This window comes from Aptenodytes forsteri, unplaced genomic scaffold (genome assembly GCF_000699145.1).
Source record: "Aptenodytes forsteri isolate BGI_AS27 unplaced genomic scaffold, ASM69914v1 Scaffold403, whole genome shotgun sequence".
Classification (NCBI taxonomy): Eukaryota; Metazoa; Chordata; class Aves; order Sphenisciformes; family Spheniscidae; genus Aptenodytes; species Aptenodytes forsteri.
The window spans coordinates 136999-158278 of NW_008795248.1; the positions used below are offsets into that span (position 1 = coordinate 136999).

At 49.3% G+C, this 21280-nt stretch overlaps 2 protein-coding genes and 3 non-coding genes across 5 annotated transcripts in view; 4 read left to right on the forward strand and 1 right to left on the reverse strand.

Moving 5' to 3' along the window:
• LOC103898530 (zinc finger protein 721) overlaps positions 1–21280 on the reverse strand; it is a 165826-nt gene that overhangs the window by 108632 nt on the left and 35914 nt on the right.
• Positions 78–150, forward strand: TRNAK-CUU. The gene has a single exon. It is a non-coding gene; the product is annotated as a tRNA-Lys (tRNA).
• Positions 2020–2092, forward strand: TRNAK-CUU. The gene has a single exon. It is a non-coding gene; the product is annotated as a tRNA-Lys (tRNA).
• On the forward strand, positions 6035–20460 carry LOC103898514 (tripartite motif-containing protein 7). The gene is made up of 8 exons (XM_009278789.2): positions 6035–6206; positions 8213–8639; positions 9459–9554; positions 9895–10125; positions 12458–12480; positions 13065–13180; positions 14034–14069; positions 17138–20460. Exons 1-8 carry the CDS (start codon positions 6061–6063, stop codon positions 17650–17652), a joined length of 1590 nt encoding a protein of 529 aa, XP_009277064.1. The 5' UTR covers positions 6035–6060; the 3' UTR covers positions 17653–20460.
• Positions 21117–21189, forward strand: TRNAT-UGU. The gene has a single exon. It is a non-coding gene; the product is annotated as a tRNA-Thr (tRNA).

A 21280-nucleotide genomic window follows, 5' to 3' on the forward strand; every position in this document is an offset into this window, starting at 1 on the left:
AACCTCCCCCCCGACTCATTGCACCGCCTGCATCTGGGGTGATGCTCAGAAGCTGCACCATCCCCTTAACTGTCAGAGCCCGGCTAGCTCAGTCGGTAGAGCATGAGACTCTTAATCTCAGGGTCGTGGGTTCGAGCCCCACGTTGGGCGTTCCTCTTTTCTCCCCCCTCCCTGCTTTTTCCCCTTCCTCCTAGCAAAAATCCTAGGGCTGTTTCACGCAGGAGGGAGCACCAAGGCTGGGAGGTGTCGTGGGAAAGGGAGAGGGGAAGGAGCTGTGTCTCCCAACAAATCCAGTGTCGTGTGGGAGTCAGGGTGGCCTTCCCGTTCTCTGAAAGGAGGAAAAATGCTGCCTTATCTGCCTTCTTTCTCACCCTTTCCATCATTTGTACCTGTTTTAAATTCTCCTTTAACCTCTAGTATTGCAGAGTGATTCCTACTTGCTCTCATCTCAAGCCCTAACATTTTACGTTATTTATTATTGCTTTATGCAGTCTTTGAGCCATGTAAACCTCTCCAGGCTGGAAATGGGTAATAAACAGGAGCAAATCCAACCCCAGGTGAACAGCAGGGTGTTACCTGCTGTACCAAAATGCTCTCAAAGTGCCTGATAAATCCCAGGAAATCCACGTCCTTCAGTTTACAGCACAATGTTTCTAAATACAGGAAAATAAAATATTCAATACCCTATTTTCTTACGTTTAATGCCATCGATGGAGAGCATTCCTGTTGGTTTAGACCACAGCCTTTTGCTCAACAACAGAGGATGCACCACATGTAAGAGCAGGGCAAACAGTGCTGCGCAGCAGAGAGGAAAACAAGTTGAGCTTCGGGCTGGGAAAGTATTGCACCACGCTTCTCTGCAGAGTTGTCTGGACCAGGATATGCGTTGGACCCATGCAAGGACCCAACCTTCTGGGATCTTCATCCACTTGCCCTTTGGTTCCGGCTGCCTGGAGGAGTTGAGCTTGGCTTCATGCTTGAGAAAATGCTGGTATCATCTGTATTTGTGCTGACAGCACGAGAACAGCTGCATAAACATTGTGTTGGGTTGGTACAGGTGAAGCCAAAGGACTTGGAAATAACTTGAAGCAGGCAGGCAGGTTTCTTGGAATTGTGTCCTAATTAAACATGTCATTACTCAAGGCCAAAACCATGCAGTTTAAACCCTCCCTTGTTTTTTTTAGTCCCTTCTCTGCTCCATGAAAAACTGCACCCAGTGGGATAAATCAGTGTGATTAAACATGATGCTGAACAGAGAGGGGGATAAAGAAGGGAGGAGGGAGGGTTTGCTTTTCGGCAGGACCCCCAAATGGGATGAGGCACATCCTTCTACGCCTGTTATTGGTGCTATTTGAGGAGGAAACCCTAAATTAGCTGGTCTCAAATGGGAACTTGTGAAGGTGCTGCCTTCACAAGCAGAAAAGGGCTATAGGCTTACTCGTAGGTCTATAAAATCTGCCTCTTTGGGTCTTTCCTGCGGAGTTAACCCTGGGTTGACTTCAAAGTTGGGAGCTGGGGGTGTTTTTCTGCACAAAGGGAGATGAAAAGGCCTGAAATTCTGTAGACTCACCCATGTAATGAATGACTCCGTGTCCTGGAAGGTCTGTCTGGGCTCGGTGAGGAGCTGTGTTTGCCCAGGTGCGAGCAGAAGCATTGTTCCCACCAAACAATATCCCCCATCGGCTCCGAGGTCGTTCAGGTCCTGGGTCAGCCCAAGCGCGGGAGAGGAATAAAGGCAGCTGGGACGCGTGGCCGGTGGATGCTCGGACTTCGGAGGGGAAAGCAGAGTCTGGTAAGGGACCCTCTCTTGGGGTTTTGCTTTGGGAGTTTTCTGTGCGGGTCTTCTGCGTTTCACGTCCGCTGGCGCCATCCCAACACACCCTCTTAAATCTCCCAGGGAAGAGCTTCCACTTATTTGAATACTCCCATTTTTATACTCGTAAAATTGGGCATTTCGCTAAATCAGCATCAAATTCGTACTTTCGGTGGGAAAAATAGTGGAAATAGGGGCTTTTGGCAGCCCGGCTAGCTCAGTCGGTAGAGCATGAGACTCTTAATCTCAGGGTCGTGGGTTCGAGCCCCACGTTGGGCGCTCAAGTTTTTTTTCCTTTTATTCGCCCAAACCTGCCTGCTTCTGGGTACAGACAATTGCTGGTGCTATGTCTAAGCAAGAGGTGGAAGCATCTTAGGAAATAAAGAAATGTGTGTGGGGGGGTTCTCATAAGATCACTTTATTCACTTGGGAGATTTCTGCCTTGAAAGCATGGCTGTTAAAATTAATAGAGCAGAGAGGTGGAATTGCCTGTATTTCAGCTTTTTAAGGTGCTGGAGGATTCTCTAATAAAGTGCTTCAAGTTTCTCTGCTCGTTTTGCCCCAAAAGGGACATCGCAAACATCTGTACTGTGAGGTTTTTGCCTGACTGGTTTTCCCCCCTGCTAGAAGGCTGACCGCTGAGGAAACTCATTACAGGGATTAATGAACTGCCTGAGCCATTCTCATTCATAGGTAACCCTGTGCTGGGCTGAGGTGCAGCTGGGAGGTCAGGATCTGTCCCTTTTCCAAGATGAAGGTGCTCTTTGTGGGGCTGACCCTTGTCTTGTGCATCGGAGTCGGTAGGTGGAGGGTCACAGTTAAATGGGATTTAAATGATTTTAATTTAAGGGCAGGGGAACATCTGATGGTGGTTGGATGGGTCTTGCCAAGCTCTTTCTGTCTGCAACGTTGCCACTGTGTGAGCTGTGTGTCATCCGCTCCGAGTCTACAGTCAGTGGAGAGAAATCTCTGCAACTGTTTTCATCGTTGCTTGAATGAAAATGACTTTCTCTCCACTCACTTCCCAGAGGAGCTATTAAATCCAAAGAGAACTCCTCCGAGCCAGGAGCTTCAGCTGTAGGTTGCTGGATCCTGGGCTAGATGTGCACCTGCTCTGCCCCGAGAGCTGTTGTGATGGTCTTGCTGTGGATGAACCCCACCCCAGAGCCCACATCCACAGTTATTCTCTGTGGGTCCGTGGTCTGATTCGTTCACCTAAGGCCGTGTCTGTCTGCGAAGCTCTGCCAAGGAGGGTTAAGTGTCCGTACGCATTGTTTGCCTCTCCCCTACAGATGAGGGCTCTCATTACTGGGTCTGTAAGTGAAGGTGACACTTGGTCCCTTCCCTGGTGGGCTCTGCATCTTCTCTGGGGTCACCCCCACCTTATCGTAGGGACATTTGAAGCAAAACTCCCCATGGCTCTGCAGAACGGAGCCCCAGACTCATTGCCTCTTCTGTCTGCCGCAGCTGAGGCTCTCCAATGCAAAGTCTGCAAGTACAGGATCCCCTTTGTCGGATGTTTCCGGGGAGGAAATGAAACGACTTGTGAGCGGAGAGAGAAATGTGCCATCATCAAAACCTCCCTGGGTACGTAGTGGGGGGGTCAAAACCACGTGTTTCCTCTGGTTCAGTGGGGGTTGCCCTTGTCTTTGGAAAACCAAACTGATTTGCAGGATGAATGAGGATGCACTGATGAACTTGATGTGGGGAAGGGCTAACGAGTGGCCAAATTCCTTCTCTCGATGGAGGTTGCCCCGTGTATGGTTAAAAAAGTCCCTTTTAGGCAAAAGAGAGGCTCTGTCCCCCAAAGAAGCCGTGTGAGTTTTGTCTGTGCGTGCACATGCCTCACTTAGCTCTTTCTCCTAACTAAAACAAGCAAGGTGTGACTTCATTTGGGTGTGCTATTTAAGGGGCTGGTTTCTCGCCTGGTAACTTCAAAGTCCACCACTGATTTTTTTATTAGTTTAGTGCTGCTTTCTTCTAACCGTGGTCCCTCTCTGCCCACCACCCCTGCAGGGAAGGTGACCCTCTATTACCAGCAAGGCTGCACCTCTGTGATGAACTGCGGCCGAGAACGGGCATCCGACGCAGAGTCCCGCCTGACATCCCGGTATTCCTGCTGTGAGACGGACCTCTGCAACGAGGAGTGGGATGAGGACCCCACAGACTAGCCTGCAGCAGGGGGCAGGATCAGGGCTACTGATGTGGTCCAGCCATTTCAATGCTACGAGTCCGCAATTTAATCTTGAACGATTATCACCTTAAATTAGGATGGTTGGACCCACTCTGTCTGCAGGGCTCCCCTAGGCATCTGGCCTGATTTTTGTTTCAGCTCTAGCAATAAATCTGCAGGCTTATAACTGGCAGCTGAATTTGGCTCGTGTGCATGTTTTCCTTTGCAGACAGACGCTCCTATTAACAGCTCTTCAGACTCAGCATTCCTGGTGGTCTGGAAGCAGCTTGTGGCCCTGAACATAATCCTGCTACTGAAACCGCAAGGGCAAGCCAAGGTGCTTTCCCCTGGTTGCATCCCATTTTTTCCTACAGTGCGGGGCTCGGAACTTCTTTGCTGGGAACTTTTCACCAAGGGTTGCAAAGGAGAGCATCAGGGAGCTGCTGGAAGCCAAGAGAAATAAAGGACATGTGTATCTGATAGATATTAGGTACTTATTTCACCCGTGCTAACCCAAAATTCCCTTACTAGTCAACAGACTAGTCATCTAGTGATGATGACGGATGACTTGAGTCATCCATCTAATGTAGAGAATAAATGGTCCTTCAGGAGGTACCAAACTCCTGCTGTTGACTTCGGATGAAACAAAGGAACAGCTTGATCAGTTCAGGACACCTGTAGTTGCTGCCTGCAGCCCAAAGGCCCTGAAGAGGAGAGGGCAATGCATTATAGGTGGTTTTAAAATAGATGGGCTTTTTTTAGCCTCACCCATATCTTTGAGGGCAAGACGTCTATGGTGGGAGGAGAAACCATGAGCATGAAATGCGGGAATCATGTAGAGGTGGAGATTCTGCTGTTGTCACTGTCTGGTCTAGGAAAATGGGTATTTTGGACTTTTTCTGTCTTATTGCAGCACAAAGGAGAGGGGAGAAAAAAGGAAAAGAGCGTTTATTTTGTCTGAGGCATTTGTAGCTGGGAAGCTCAGTGCTCCAAGAAGTTATTTAGCTAAATGACAGATCATATTTTTTTTAATGAGGATAAAAAAATCTTGTCCGCTGCCCTGGGCAGCAGAGGGATGTTCCTTTTGATTATTACCCCCTGAGGAGTTTGTTTTGCAGACAGGCATCTCTGCAGCCATCAGTTTATGTGGCTTGGGGCTGTAGGGGCTGCTTCCTTCTGTGGATACAGGTGTCTTCTGGAGCCAGGTTCAACTTCTGACCTGTTTCTGGAATAAGAAGTTCGGAGGAGACCCCTTCCAGCCTTGGGACTGAGCCTGAATCTCTGTCCATCCAGCCTTGTAACGGGGTCCAGTTTTGGGGTAAGCAGGGGGGAACTCCAGTGCAGGACAGTGATTGCTCGCACATGTCCTGCCTGGAAGCACAGGCACGAGAGCCTGATCATGCTTGGACTCCCCTAACATAGGACAAAACTTCAAAGGATGATCAACCCCAGGATGGTTTGGTACCAAGAACCAGTCCTGCAAGAAACCACGTTATCAGGGTCGAATTTTTTCCCCCCCTCCTCCCTGTTGTTTTGGATGTCCCAACCTCTCCTTACCTAAACAAGCCACCCATGGTAGGTAGGAGATGTTTCTGCCCTTCTTTGCATGTTGCTGCCCCAAATACGAGCTGGGAGATGAATCATTCATTGGTGGCTTTGGAGGAGGGATGAAAAGCTTCACTCCTTCTCGAGCCCCTGCTCTTCTGGAGGGAAAGATGGGACATTGGAGAGGGTTAAAGGGCTGCAGAGACCCTGCGGAGAAGGTCTGGGCTGGGAGACAGGTGGAGGGAGGTGCTGGAAATGTGATCCTGGCTCTGGCCAGGGAAAGAGCTTTGGCACAGAGAAGGAGAGCAGAGCCAGAGCGGCTGGGGAGGAGGAGGAGGAGGAGGGAAGGAGATCGGTGGGTGCCCAGGATAGATGCAATGGGGGAGGGGAAGGAATGGTAAGTGAGATGGTGGGAGGGGGTGACAGAGGCGACAAATGGGGCAACCGAGGGCTGGGAAGGAGCAGGAGCTTGAGCGGCACCGAAATGTCAGAGGCAGCCAGGGCTCGGGCTGGTTTCCTTCATCAGAGCATGGTGGAGCGGCTGCCACGGGCTGCTTCCCGCTGGGACCCCTCGGCCACCAGGCTCCCCCCCCACCTGCCCCTCGCTAACACCCTCCCGATGCAAAAGGTTGGGCGATTCGGGAGGATGCCCCTTTCCTACGCCTCCGCTACGAGGTACGCGGGGTCAGCTGGGGGCATAGGGAGGGCAGGGGGATGTGCTTGTCTGTCTGTCCTTTTTTTCCCTACACCCACCTCGTTCTCCTGCTTTTCCCACTGGGCTGCCCGTTGTTTCTGTCAAGGTGTCTCACTTTTTTTTTTTGCTATTTATGCATCTCTGGATAGCGTGTGGATTTCTCTCCAGCTCATAGGCCACCACCTCTTCCTTTCTGCAGAGGTGTGATGAAAAACGTATGCGTGGCATAGGAAAACCGTATAGCTTGCGTTTATTTACAGATCAAGAGAAATGGAAAGTGGAAGAGAAAGCAGTTTCCCTTCCATCGGGAGTGGGGTGTGTGTATAAATATATATCAACGTATATGAGCAGGGGTAGGTAGATAAATATGCACAGAGGTGGAAATGGTGGTCTGCGGAAAAATTCCTTTTCTGTAGGGAACTGCGTGCATATAAATGGATACATATTGCATATATAGGGATATATGTGTGTAGATATATAGGCACCTATATATATGAGTCTGTGTGTGAATATATACATATAAATATATATATTCTGCTATTTGCCCGAGTCATTTGTTCCGTGTTATTTCCGATCACAAACTAAGGTGGGTCATAGCAAGCACTGGTGTTCAGATTTTGTTTTCCTGTGAGAAGATGAGGGATTCCTTTCCAAGCCCAGAATTGTATTTAAACTGACCTGAAAAAGCTCATTTCTAGTCCCAAATGAGCAAGTCTGGATTAGCAGTAAATGAATGCCTGAAGTCTGATGCTCCTGTTTAGCAGATGTTAGAAAATGCAAATGCCAGAAAAGCTTTAAAGTTACAAGAGAGGCTCAAGTGGAGGGTGGATACCCCTGCTCAGTGTTCTTCCCCAGCTGCAATGGTATCAGGATGAACACAACCCCTACTACAAATCGGAAACCCTTTGCAAACCCCTGGCATCAGGACACCGCGACTAGTTTTGCTCATATAACTCCTCCAGTACAACCTCTGGGGTTGGGATTTGTCTCCTCTTAGCTCCAGGTGTCTCCAAGTGAAAGATATCAACTTGGAGATGTCAGATCAACTGGGCTGACTTTTGAAACCAGCATTTATGGGCAGGAGCACTTGATCTGTTTTCAAGTCCTCATTAGGAGAAGATGAATCACTCTCCAGAAGTGCCTACATTTCTCTGTTGATGGTAATGTGACCCCCCAAGTAACCAGATGACCGTCACTCACTTTTATCTCTGTTCTCCATAACAAGAGCTTTGGTGAGCTGCTCAGGTGGAGACAACCCTATTATAGACAAACCTCAGCCAAGGAAGGTCCTCATATATTAATTATCATTCCCATTTAATGCAAGACCTCCGAAGCTGCACAAAATGTCCTTGGAAGGCAAAAAGTGTTTTTGAGATGCAGGACCCCTATTCAGAGGTTAATCTTTATGGATTTGGGAAACTCACCCCCAGACCTTGATATGGACTTTGCATCCCTGTGTATTCCCTTTCTCCTGTTGCTTTTTATGGCCCCTGTTGAGTCCTGGAGCTCAACAGAGTTATCTGAGTCCCCAGCTGAAGCTTCCAGGGTGAAATGGGTCTTTAACGAGAGCTCAGATGGTTACCTGGATCAGAGCCTAGAGCAGCTGTTAAACACAAGCCTGGGGACTCAGATCTTGCATTTAGCACCGGGTCAGCCAAAAAGCAATGAGATCCAGATCTGTCGGCCGTATTCCAAATGATTTCCCTTTTCCCACCTCCTTCGCGGGGGGGAAAGACAGGGAGCTCAAAGACAGGGAGCTCAGGATTTGTGGGGGAGCAAAGGGCAGGGACCTTCCGCTTTCTTTTTCTTCCACCTATGTATTGTCCCCTAATGCTGAGGTCTTTGTTACCAGTTTAAAGAAACCAGACGCTGCAGAAGTGACCTCAGGCAGCGGGCTTGTTCCTGGAAGAGGAACGCCCACTTGGGGCCGGATGCCAAGCATTCATGTTCCGCATCCAGCCCTGGTGAAATCAGTCCTTGCCCACAGGAGAGAGGCCATGGCGGCGGTGTTTCTGCCCGGCAATCTCCAGGATGAAGCCACTTGCTCTGTCTGCCTGGAGTTCTTCAAAGACCCCGTGTCCATCGAGTGCGGGCACAACTTCTGCCGGGCGTGCATCATCAAGAGTTGGAAGGACCTAGAGATGGACTTCCCCTGCCCGCAGTGCCGAGAGGTCTTCCAACAGAAGAGCTTCAGACCCAACCGGCAGCTGGCAAACATGTCTGAGATCATCAGCCAGTTCACCCTCCGCGGGGCCAAGGGTGCTGAGGAGGACGGGCTCTGCGCGAAGCACAGGGAAGCCCTGAAACTCTACTGCAAGGACGACCGGAGAACCATCTGTGTGGTATGCGACAGGTCCCGGGAGCACCGGCCGCACGCCGTGGTACCCGTCGATGAGGCATCCGAGGAGTACAAGGTACCTGTCTGTCTGTCTGTCCGCCCTGAGGAAGACCCCCCCCCCCATACCACAGCGGTATGTGTATGTGTGTTTGTGCTCGCTGAAGTCCCCGCGCAGTCGCCTGGCTTTCCCATGCTCAGCCTCGTGCTCGACTGCCCCGTAAAAAGCCGGTTGCTGCTTTCTAGCTTTCCGAAGACCTGGAAAACCTGTCTCCTCTCCAGATATGCAAAACCCTCTCATGCATTTACATCAGCCCTGCAGCTGGGGAGAGCGTGGGATTAAACACAGGAGGCTGCGAGATGGAGTTTCTCCCGTGCAAGCTCCTGCAAAAGCCCTCGGTTTGAGCCACGTGAGCATCACGCTGCAAACACTACCTATGGGCACCCACCTTATTGGTAGGGTAACAGCTGATGGAGAAAACACCCGCGTCTATTTTAGGTCTGGGCAAGCATCCAAAGATGACTATAAGTTGATTAAAGCCAGGCTGAGTTTTGCTTGTGCCAAGAGCAAAGGCGGGGGAGGCGGGGGCAGCAGCCGATGAAAACAGTGCATGTACGCTCCCCTGGCATCCTCCGTCTCCTTTCTTTGTGTCCCGGCATGCACGTGAGCTTGTGGTGGTCCTTGGGGTTGCAAACGTGGGTGTCTGGGTGAGAGTGGGCAGAGCTGAGCCAGCGTGTTCCCCCGGTGAGAGTGCCCCGGAATTGTTCTTGCAATCCTGCTTGTCTTTGCGCAGCTGCAAGAACAAACTGTGCACAGGCGGAATAATGCAGCAAAAGAAATCAAATGCAGCAAAAGAAAGAAAGAAAAGCCAGTAATATCTTCTTTCTTTGTTCCTAGGAGAAAATCCAGGGACGCTTGGATTTCCTGAAAAAGGAGAGGCAAGAGCTACTGGAGTTTAAAGTGAACGATGACAAGAAAACCCAGGAGCTCTTGGTGCGTGCCCGCAATGCAGCGTTCTGGGGTGGTGGGGACAAGGGTCCAGGCTGGGACACGTGGAGGAGAGCAAAGATAACCGCTGTTTGTGGAGTAACTGCCCATGGCCTTTGCTCTCCCATTCCCACCTCTTTTCAAGGCCTTTGTCCGGGCATGCCCCACGCAATATCTCCTCACCCCTTCCCAGCTGAAGGCACCCAGTCTCACAAGCAAGGCAGCAAGCAGCAGGCAGTGACACTGGCAGGTGTCATTTGGTGGCTCCAAATTCACCAGGTGGCCTCCCTCCGCCCCAAAATCATTGCGTCAGCTTAAAACCCTTTTTGCTGCATTTTATTCCCAGAAAACCATCGAGAATGAGCGGCAGAAGCTGCTCTTGGAGTTTGAGAGGCTGCGGCAGTTCCTGCATGACCAGGAGCACATCCTCCTGGGGCAGCTGGAGAAGATGGAGAAGAACATCGCCAAGAGGCAGAACGAAAACATCACCGACCTCTCCAAGGAGATCACGCTCCTCAACAAGCTCATCACGGAGCTGGAGGAGAAAATCCAGCAGCCCATGCTTGAGTTCCTCAAGGTGAGACGTTTGCTATGGAATGAACCTTCAGGTCTGAGTCATGACCCTTCTTCATCCTTTTCAATGTGTTTCTGGATCCCGTAGAGGTGTTTTGAAGACAAATGTCCTTTTTCTTTCCCCCCCCCCCCCCCCTTTACCCTTCTTCCCTTTTCAATGTGTTTCTGGATCCCGTAGAGGTGTTTTGAAGACAAATGTCCTTTTTCTTTTCCCCTTTAATGAGCAGATGGTGCATGGCAGTGCCTGAGTGCCCTGAGCTCTGCTGCACCAGCAATAACACACAGCAACTATCTCTGGCTCGGGAACATCCTGAAACAGAGGTGTACTCTTCATATTTAATAGCCTCTGATAAATTTTTCTTCCATGAATTTGTCTGGGCCTTCCTAGCACCCATAAAATCCTGTTTCAAGGCGTTCAAAGCTGAATTAGACCTCGCATGAAGAGCCACCACAGCGGTACTGGCTAGATCCTTAAACCAAACAACTCCTTTTGCAAATCCAGGTCTTGATGGGTTTGCAGCGCTGAAGGTTTGTCACAGATGTCCACTCCTCCAGCTTAAAGGCGTTGGTGAGGGCTCGGGATGGAGTGGAGTATAGAGGCACGTGGAGCCGGGCTCAGCAGGACACGGCTCCTTGCCAGTTTTCGCAGTGGGATCCTGGCTGCAGAAGGTTGGCCGGGACCTGAAAGCAGAGCCGGGTTTTAAAGTCAAAATGAACTATTAACCAAGCTGGAAAGTATGAGGGAGAGAGCAGATGGAGTCCAGATATTGATTGCATTGCAAAGAAAGAAGCTGGAGCCAATCCAGCCCTCCCTGTTACCCAAACTCTCCTTCGCAGATGAAGTGGGGCTTGAAAACAAACCCGAGCTGCCCATCCCAAAACCAAGCAGTCCTGTCCCCCCCCCCGGCATGGCAAAAAGTGAATGGGTGACCTTCTTTTAATTAACGATGTTTTGATTAAACTAGGTAGATTGAGCTTCTGGTGCACACAGATCTGCGGTTAAATTCCCTCCCAGGCAGCATTGAAAGCACTGTAAATATTTGCAGATGGTTTCGGTACTTGGCTATGGGTGAAAACTCATTTCACGTGGTCTTTGCTCAGCCCTCACCAATGCGTGTAAAATGATCCTGTAACAATAGGTGATACTTTTTTAAAAGGCCACGTTGGAAATCCTTAGCCAGCTCCAGAGTCCTTTTCCGTTCCCTGGCAGATGGGTATGGCTTTGTGTTGCCTTTGAATCACATCCAACGTACTCGCCACGGTTTATGCCCTTCTTTACATTATTTTAAAGGCATCAGAAAGGACAAATAGTGGCATGGACCGGACTAAGCACGGGTTTCGTCTCAGTGAACTTTCACCATGTAGCAACTAGTTATTGAGGGTATTTTAACCTGTAATTGACCTCCATAATTCACCCTTCCTGAGGGCAAATCATTTCCACCGTTGGGACATGCATCCCAGGGTGGGATGAATCACCCCTTCCTTGGAGGCACCCTAAACTCTTCTTGGTGGTGACTAGACCATGGAAGTCCTGATATCATGGAGTCACAGATGCTCAAGTTTAATGCCAGCTTTCTAGGTGGCCAAGTTATAGCAGATGATGTCCCTTTGGCTCTTAGGCAGGTGGATACTTGCAGGTGCCTTTCTGTATCTCAGGACTTCACATGGGACAGGTTGATAGGACCTTCTCAGAAGTGAGAGACCAGCAGAGAGATCTTTAGAGCATCTCAAAGGCATCTCAAAACCCTACAAAGGCATCTCAAACCCTACACCTGGGTTCACAACAACAACGGTCAAATAACAGAGACCAGCAGAGGGATCCTTAGAGCATCTCAAAGGCTGCCAGATGCCTACGCCTGGGTTCACAACAACAACGGTCAAATAATGGAATAGGAAACAGAGAGGTTTTTGTAGTCACCACCCTAGAAGATGCTCCCAACTCACCTGGGCAAGGCCCTGGGCAAGCTGGAATGCTTTGAGCAATGGGTTGGATGAGAGACCTCCAAAGGCACCTTTCAACCTAAACCACGTCATGACTCTATGGGCATAAAGCTGGAGTATTGTACGTAGGAGCGTTTGGGAAGCTTGGCCCCCCCCAGAAGCAGCCGGGTCTTTAGCTGCTGCAGACATTTGGGTGGGATTTGGTGGGACTGTGGCCTTCCAAAGCTGAAAGCAAACATTTGAGGCACGGATCGGTGTCTGCTTGATGCAGCCGTAAGGGATGGACGTCCTGGTTGGGTTAGATGAAGGGGAATTGCTCTCGTGCTGTCTGAGCCAGGGGAGACATAGAACACGCTGCACAGGGATTTCACTCGGTCTCTCTTCTTCCTTTCTAGGATGTAATGAACACCATAAGCAGGTATGGAGCACTGCTTCTTCCCTTCTTTCATGCTTTTTTCCCCCCACCAGCACTGGTTAAAGGTCAGTATTTGCAGTCCAGATGCTCAGGGAGGCACCGGGGTAGACGGAGCTTGCCTCCTACTCGGTGCAAACCCTGGGTCTCTTCCAGCTTCTTGGAAAACTTAGCGTTATCACAAAGTCTTTTCCTACCAGGCGGTTTCTTCAAAGGTCAAGTGAGACCAGAAACCCCAAGTCATCTTATTTGCCTGATATGCAGTTCACCCAGGGCAATGGTTTAGGCACCACTTAAGCTCCAAAAATGAAATTTAAGCTGCAGCAGGAGCAGCTGAGTGGGGGTAACCCAGCACAGACACCCTTTTCAACAACCAGCTGAGGGGGTTTTCAAAGGTGACATGTAAATCCTGGTGTCCTCAGCCCAGGCAGGTTGAAATCCATGTGTGATCCTCGCAATGTGATGTCGAGCACTTGGACAGACTGCCGGTGGGATGGGGTTGGGAGCATTGCACGCTGCCAACTGCAAATGAAAAAGAAAAGGGGGGAATATCAGTGATTTTCTTGTTGGTTTTATTTTTTTCTTTGCAGGAGCGACGACGTGAAGTGCCAGAAGCCTGTGCCGGTATGCACGGATATGAAAATGCACATCTGCAATTTCTCCCTCAAGACCGTCGTCCTTGAGAAAGTCTTAAAGAAATTCAGAGGTACGCGGAAACAAAACCAGGGGGGTTTAAAATAGGCCTGGCCTTTAGCAGGCATTGGGGAAAAGGGATGAGGAGTGCTGGGGATGCTGCGGATGTCTCGAGGTCCCTTAGCACATGCCTGGCCAGCAGTACCGAAACAGGAGAATAAATTATGTTGGAAAGGACTTCTGGAGATGTGCATGAACAGGAGGAGACTCACCCCTGCCAGGCTGCCAGTGAAGGAGATGCAGGATTTTTTTAAAGAGGGAAAAACCCGAATCTGGGACATCGATTTTAGTGCAATAAAGCCTGCAATTTTCACATCTCCAATAGCTTGAGGCCGGGATAGCCAAGCTTTGCATTTAAAAAACAACTCCTTGCAGCAAAACCACGAGATGGTGCTGAGGGATTTGGAAAGGAAGCAAGCTTTCCTTCCAGAAAGGAGATCTGGAAGAGAAAATCCCTAAATACAAACTATGCCCTGGAGCAATAATAGGCTTAAAGTATTGTACTACAAGTTTGAAACTCATAATACAACGAGAACAAAATACATCAGGGCATGATAAATAAGGCTTAAATAAATCCTGCATTCTCTTGATGTCGAGAAGCTTTTTTTTTTTTTTTTTAAGGCTTTTTTTGGATAAAAATTAAAAAATATTTAGCAGGAATTTCCCCTGTTGCTTTTCCCCATTGCACAAGCTGGTGGGAGCTGGCATTGCTCCATCCTCAGCCCTTGCTGCCCGTCAGGTCCCATGTCGGCAAAGATGGCACTTTGGCAATGTGGTGTGGGTGTAAACGTCCCCATAAAGGAGATTTTGTGGTTCCCTCCGGCTCTCTCGGTGTTGCCATTTACTTGCCTGTCTCTTCTTTTCAGAAAACCTGCAAGATGAACTGGGAAGAGGTGAAAAAGGTAAAAGGAAAATATTTAAGACGTAGCGCCCTGGAGCAAAGACTTTAAATTGTGGTTGTAATTTGCAAAGCTGGTTTTGCAAAGCCAAAGAGAGGGGGAAGAAAAGAAAAAAGGCACTCTAGATTTCTTTTTTTTTTTTTTTAATTTCTTCTCTCTCGATGATTTCCAGATCCAGCCTGCTCAGTTCGAGAGTCAAAAGACGATTTTTCTAGCTGACGCCGGGGATCTGACAGCTAAGCTAGGTCCTTTCTGCCTGTTTACACTTAACAAAACTACAGTGCGGAACAGAAAGAACAGATATTTGAACCCCAAAATGGATTCATACCCTTTCAAGCCACAACCTGCTCTAAGTCTGCCAGATTTGCTCTGTGGCCCGTGGTCAGGCTCCTGTTGTCCACCAGGGTTTGGGATGGAGGGTGTGAGCGCTCCATAATCTGCTCCAGTGCAAAGTGAGATAACTTAAGTTCTGTGGAAAACTGCTGAAATCGTGGCTGTGGGCAGGCGGATGCTTTCAAATCATGCTGTGATGGAGAAGACTTGCTCACCAGCTCTCTGGGGTTGGCGAAGGAGCAAGTTCACATGAGAGGTCATGAATTTGCAGCCGGCAAAAGCAGCTGGGTCGGCCCAGATTGACTCTTTCAATGCTGGATGAGCCTCTGCTTTGCTTCACCAGCGGCGGTGAGGACAGGGGAATGCCCAGTGAGCCGGGAAAGCACGACGATGGGCTCTGCGGTGGTTCTGTCACCAGCCCGATCCCTCTGACTTTGCACTGTGGTGGGTGCAGGGCATGGGGCAGATGCTGTTAAAATCTGCCCCCGTCCTCCAGCTCCCTCGGGATGAAGGTTGCATAGACATGCCCAGAGCAGCCAGAGTTATCCCAGCAAAGCCAAGCCCTCTTTTTGAAGAGAAGGCTTATTCTTGCTTTTAAGGTGGTGGTCTTCAGCACGGGGCTTGCAAACCCCTCGGGGAAAGGCAGAAGAGGACAAGCCATGGGTTGGATCCTTTCCAAGGACCGTCCAGCTTAGAGGGGCCAGACTCTGCTCGCAAACATCCCCAGACACCTCTGGAAAATGCCAAGGGGTTGGCAAAGTAAAAGAAGAAAGGCTGATGACCACCGTTTAAAAGCAAAATGGCAAAACGACCCTCACTGCATGTCCGTGGTGGTGTGTGTGCATGTGTAGAGGTATAACTCGGCTGGCGCATCAAACCAGCAAACCCTCTGAAAGCAGATTGGGCCACAGCTTATGCTGCGGAGAGCTGGGAGATCAAGGGGTGAAGAAGGGACCAGCCGAAACCTCGTAGCAGTTGTTGAATCCCACTCCTCTGACTGCCTTAGTTCATCTTTCCCAAGAGCTTTGAGTGCTTTTATTTTTATTTTTTTTTTATATGGCGCCTGAGCTCCTGGAGTCTCTTTTTTTTAAAAAAAATCAAGCCAAATCATCATTCACAGCCCCTGCAGCTGAGCTGAAGCTCAAACCCAAATCCTAATGACTCCAGCAGCTGCAGATGCAAGAGGAAGGCAGGAAAACACCTTTTAAAGAAAAGATTGGCGTCAAGGAAATCTGCTCATCCCATCCATTTCCCCGAACTTTGGCTAATGGACACTTTACAAGCACCTATCTCCTGGTCTGATATAATAGTGCAAAATGCAGGAGATGTTATTTTAAAGCCAGTCTCCCAGTTTTGGGGAGGAACCTGGTGCTTAAGTTTTGAAGGAAAGAAGGACCTACCCTTTCCTGTGGTTGCTATCACTTTTCCGACCCCTGTGAAAAACCATGAAGCTTTCAATCCCATCATGGGTCTTTTCGGACTTCATATGCAATTTTCAGGCCCAAAACTATGGATTTTGAAAGCGCATAAAGACCTTTAGCTAAATAAACTCTGGTGCAGCATCCAACACGTTTCAGCTCCTAAGGTCCCATCTGAGATTCCCCCAAAGGGTCTCATTCATTCACGGCAACTTTGCTGACTACAACCACAATTTGAGGTCACTAACGTGCTCGCTGTTTCCTTTGAGCCTGATTTTGGAAGGGGAAAAGATGTTAGTATCAAACTTCATCTACATGCATGTTTCTTTTGGGCTGCCCAGATGTGATCTGGTGTGTAAAGATGCCCTTAGGTCATGGCTTTCCATGAGGACTTGTCATCATGGGGTAGTTCGGGGACAGATACTCAGCAATTTATGATCTGAGGGGTGTGCATACCCCATCTTGTGTGTTGCACATTAGATGAGCCGGAAACAAAAAGAAAAAAAAAATATGAATTTCTTTGGGAAAAAAGTCTCCACCTAAGGTCCGTTTTTACTGTATATAATTGCTAATCATTTGCATGTGGTTTTTATCGTGTTCTTTGCTCCTAATGGCCCTATGTTGTTGTTACCCCATTTCTTAGCAGCAGCAGCATGAGTTTTGCCCTCCCGTGAAGGCAACTGGGGTGTCAATGTGGGAGGACGGTGACTCCCTGGTCAGCGTTTGAGGGGTGCTGGCTGGTGGCGTTGCTGAAGGATCGTGAGCTGATCAAAGAGCCAAAGGCTACAACGCAGCTCTAGGTCTCCCTCTAGAACATCCTGAACCAGATCTTGGTCCTCATTTACCATGATGTGCTTTGCCGGGTTGTTCTTCACCTTTACCTGGTGGGGCTTAACCCCTAGTGAGGATGTGAAAAGGTGAGGCGGATGCTCATCCCACATCTTTAACTGGGACCTTCCTCACCCTCCTCCAAGTTTCTCATGCACGCAGCTTGTCCCTGTGTGCTGGTAGAGAGAAGCAGCATATTTGTTAACATCTAAAATTGCTCCTCTTAGAATTAGCCCCAAGCATCCAGGCTTCCCGCAGAGTCAATGGTGAGAGGAGACATCTCAAGGACCTCAAAGCGAAGCCAATGTCTGAACTTGGCTTTCCTTCACCACGGACTGTCCAGGGAGCTGAAGAGGAGCAGTTATTGAGGTTGGGATGTGGTTATTGAGGTTAGGATGTGGTTCAGCAACTGATAAAAACATCCCCAGCTTGGGCTTTTAATTGTTAAAATTCTTATTGAGTTACTATCACTGTCACTGCTGTCATCAACAGAGGACCTGACCCTGGACCCCGATTCGGCAAACCACCTCCTCATCCTCTCTGCAGACCTCAAGAGCGTGAGGATGGGCTGTAGGAAACAGGAGCTGCCCGACAACCCCAAGAGATTCGACACGAACTCGCGGGTGCTGGCTACCACGGGCTTCAAGTCGGGAAGACACTACTGGGAAGTGGAGGTGGGGGCCTCGGACGGTTGGGCCTTCGGGGTGGCCAAGGAGTCCATCAGGAGGAAAGGTCTGACGCAGTTTTCCCCCGAAGAAGGGATCTGGGCAGTGCAGCAAAACGGAGGTCGCTACTGGGCGGTCACCTCACCCCAGCGCACCCCGCTGTGCCTCAGCCAGAAACTCAATAAGGTCAGGGTGTACCTGGATTACGAAGGGGAAGAGGTCTCCTTCTACAATGCTGACAACATGCAGCACATCTTCACCTTCAACGTTGCCTTCCAGGAGAAGGTGTTCCCTCTCTTTTCGGTCTGTTCCACCATTACCTACATCAAACTGTGCCCCTGAGACTTCTCGTGGGCTTCGCTGAGGACCTGTCTCCATGGTCTTCACTGGATGGTGCCAGGACAGCAGTGATGGCCACAAGAGACTCTCAAATCAACCATGCAGCCTGGTTCGTCGGTACATAGGCAGGCAGATAGCTGATAGATGGGTAACCAGGTAGTCAGGGAAAAATGTGACACGGGGGGCGTCTTCAGAACAGCTTAAAACAGAGGACAGCTATTGAAATTATCAGCAATCCCCAGAAGGTTGTGGTCACCATCTCAAACCCACCTCTGAACCAACTCACCTCTTCAGCAAGAAGGAAACCACTGGTAGTTGGTTTGTGGCTCCAAGTCTGGTAACGGACGGGTATTTTTCTTTTCTTGTGTGGGTCTAAGGATCAATATTAGAGCTGGTGGGAAGTTTTGGAGTGGACCCTCCACCCCTTTAGAAGTGTCAATGACTTAAAAATGAAATGTTTAGTGGGTAAACGTCCTGCGGGAAAGGTGGCGAGAGTAACACTGAGCCACTTTGGACATCCATCCAAAGCTGGAATAGGCAAAGCTCCTTTCTGTTTGATCAAGCGAAATCAAATTAGAAAGTATTGCTCCTCCTGAAGTGAATTTAATGGGGATTCTCCATCGTTTTATTATGCTGTTGCTCCCAACAAACTGTAGTCACCACCTCTGTGCCAAAAGTGGAAATCCTGCCCAGGTGCCCTCACTCCTACAAGATTTAGGAGGAGGTAATTAGGCTTATTAACTGCTTCTGGGGAGTGATTGGATTTCGGTGAGTCAGGATGCTCAGTGAGGATGCTCACACCCTCATGCTGGGCTGTGTGAGTGGTTATAAGGGTCTCAGCTGGAGTTTCTGGCTTTTTCCCTCTTGCTCCTGCTGGGAAGAAAGGTCCCCAGTGAAGGGTGGGTGCCTGGTTACTTATTCCAGCTGGTGCTCCTAAAATCTGGGATAATAATTGTACTCCAAAGGCTGTTTTTGTGATGTGGAGATGGTGGTCTGAGCTGTCCCAGGTGATCTAAACCACACGGCCACCAAGATCTGACCTGTCTTGGAATCAAGCTGGGGTTGAAGAGATACGGTGGGCCTCTCCATCAGCTCGTGTAAGTGCTCTGTGCTTCAGTTCTCTGTCCGTGGCTCCTCTGGGCAGGAGGGGAGGTATTGCTGCTGCTCTGGAGAAGGCTGAAAGGTGCTTTTATTTTTTTTGGTGAAGCAACAAATGTTAATGTTGCTGAGGTGCGTTTGTCCTACTGGACGTGAGCAAGACCCATGTTTCTGAATTTTGGTGCTCCTGTGTAACTCCTCCTGAGGTCCTCTCTATGTAGAAGATGTTGTTTTCAAAATAACCCCTTGAGGTTTTCAAAATAACCCCTCGAAGTTGTCCTGCTTTGCCCGTAGTAACGTAGACTTTGGGTGCTGAATCTTGTATTTCCTCAGGCTCCCTTTACTGCTCAGTTCTCAGCGAAACCGGCCATTTACCTTTGTCTTCTGTTTTCTTTTTCTGGAAATCCTCGCTCTTTGCCAAGACAGCAAAAGTTTAACACGTGGCTTGCTTTGTTCGCTGTCGCTTTTGCCAAAACAAAGCGGCCTTTCAAAAATAATAAGTCTATTATTGTCCGAAGTGCTGAAAAATATGGTTTCTGGTTTTGGGCATTGTTGGCTGGCTTTTCAACCTTTTCTAGAAAACATGTTAAACCTCTTTAGGAAATATTGGGGGGGGGGAGAAAGCTTTTTTTTAATCAAGAACAGCATTTCCTGGCCAGCTCTAAGATGAGAAAAAGACATTTCTGTGCATAGCTGATCTTCATACGTGCTCAAATCTACTGACAAAACCCTGGTCAACTCCAATGCCAAGAAATTGTGGGTTGAACAAGTGCATTTCCCACGTTTTAGGGTTCTTAAACCCCTCCTCTGCAGTAAACCCGTGTCACGGCAGCAGAATAAAATGAAAATGCTGCAAGTCCTCTCCCAGGGCACGCAGACCCTGTGCGTGCGGATGGGTGGTTGCCCTAAACCCCTTCAGTTGCTTCCACCGGTTTGTGCCCTTGGTTGTGACGATGTGCGGTCTATCAAAGGCCACCTTAGAAAGTGGCCTGACTTGTGCAAAAGGTGACATCAAGACCCAAACAGACCAGAAGTGGAGCGAATCCATAATAAAATGTCTGTCTGTTGCTAACGCGGTGAAGGAGGTGCTTTTTTCCCCCCAGGTTTACGTGGGAATCGCCCCATGCGCTGCTGAAGGTTTTCTCTGTGCACAGCTGAGCCCTTAGCTCTGTCCCACATAACGGAAATTTGGCTGGGAGCTGCTGGAGATGAAGCACAATCCATCTGCTATGAGATGCATTAATGCAGGATCAGGTGAATTTAAGCTGCCATTAGTCATAAAAAGAGCTGGGGGCGACTGGTTTAGGCACGAACATCTCCATTTTCAGCCGGTGGGTTGTTTCCTACCCTAAGAGTCTTTTTTTTTTAATGAGTTCGGCTTTAAATCCACATTATTTAAAGCTGCAGCAACTCTTATGAAGGTCAAGCCGCGAACGGTTGAGCAAAATGCCTGAATTTTCTAAGCTCCATCCATTGCTGAAGCTATGCCACTGTAGAAATTGTATAAATAAATAAAAATCCCGAGAATAAGAAAGGCATTAGCAGGAGGCACGGTATTTCTTATGTTGTGACTTGGTGTTCGTCTTGTTTGTACGTGAGAAATGCTATTTCTGCAAACCGCGGGAAGCAAAAAACATCGCCCGAGCGGATTTGAAACCTCCCCGATTGTTCCTAGCCCGCGTGCTGGAAATAAAATATGAAGGTGCTACCTGCGCTCATCTTCTCCTGTTTATTATTCCCAACTGCTACTGGGCTGGAGAAGATCAGAATTGTGGTTTGAAGGATCGTCCTGCTCAGAATTTAAGTCTAAAGAAAGAATTTAAGTGAAAGCATATATATATATATATATAGGGGGTGGGGTGGGGTGTTCCACATCTGTTTATATTAGGCACAAACCCAACATTTGCATATTCCTCAAATCAGGGCTGCAATAAAAAGCTGAAGATAAAGACGGAGCCAACATTTGCCCTTAGGGAACCTTAGAGGGGAGGAACGGGCGTCGCCACCTGGGTTATTCCGGCAGCAACGCTTTCGGAATAGCTCGGGAGAGCTTTCCTCACTGCCTTGCCTGTCCTTGGCCAACCCTCCCGCAAGAAGAAAAGATGATGCCGGAGGTGCCGAGGGCTGAACCCCGACTCTTGTAGTGGTTCAGCGTAGGGGCTGAACCCCAATTTTTGGTGTTATAGGGGTGTACGATGCAGCGGCGGTTTCTGGCCGTGCCATGCTCCTTGCTGCTGCTGCTTGTCGCTGCGTTTAGCACAGCGGGCGCCTCAGGTAGGTTTTGGGGGGGCGATGAAGATTTGGGGCGATGCAGCCAGTTTCGGGGTTCCCCCCCTGGACACCACCGCAGGGAGGGGTTTAACCATGCAGGCTCCATAGCTCAGGGGTTAGAGCACTGGTCTTGTAAACCAGGGGTCGCGAGTTCAAATCTCGCTGGGGCCTCAGACCCTTTAACCTTGCGTTTTTCTTTTTCCTCCCCAAAAGCACCATCGTTTTCCTCCGCGCCGGGGCCGAGGGTGGCCGGGACCGGGGT

What these genes read in the sequence shown, in the direction of transcription:
- LOC103898514 (XM_009278789.2), top strand. Translation starts at nt 6,061, where the DNA reads ATGGTGGAGCGGCTGCCACGGGCTGCTTCCCGCTGGGACCCCTCGGCC. An exon ending in AGAAAACCCAGGAGCTCTTG is followed by an intron (nt 9,555 to 9,894) that starts GTGCGTGCCCGC and finishes TTTTATTCCCAG; the next exon opens with AAAACCATCGAGAATGAGCG. An exon ending in ACTGGGAAGAGGTGAAAAAG is followed by an intron (nt 14,070 to 17,137) that starts GTAAAAGGAAAA and finishes TGTCATCAACAG; the next exon opens with AGGACCTGACCCTGGACCCC.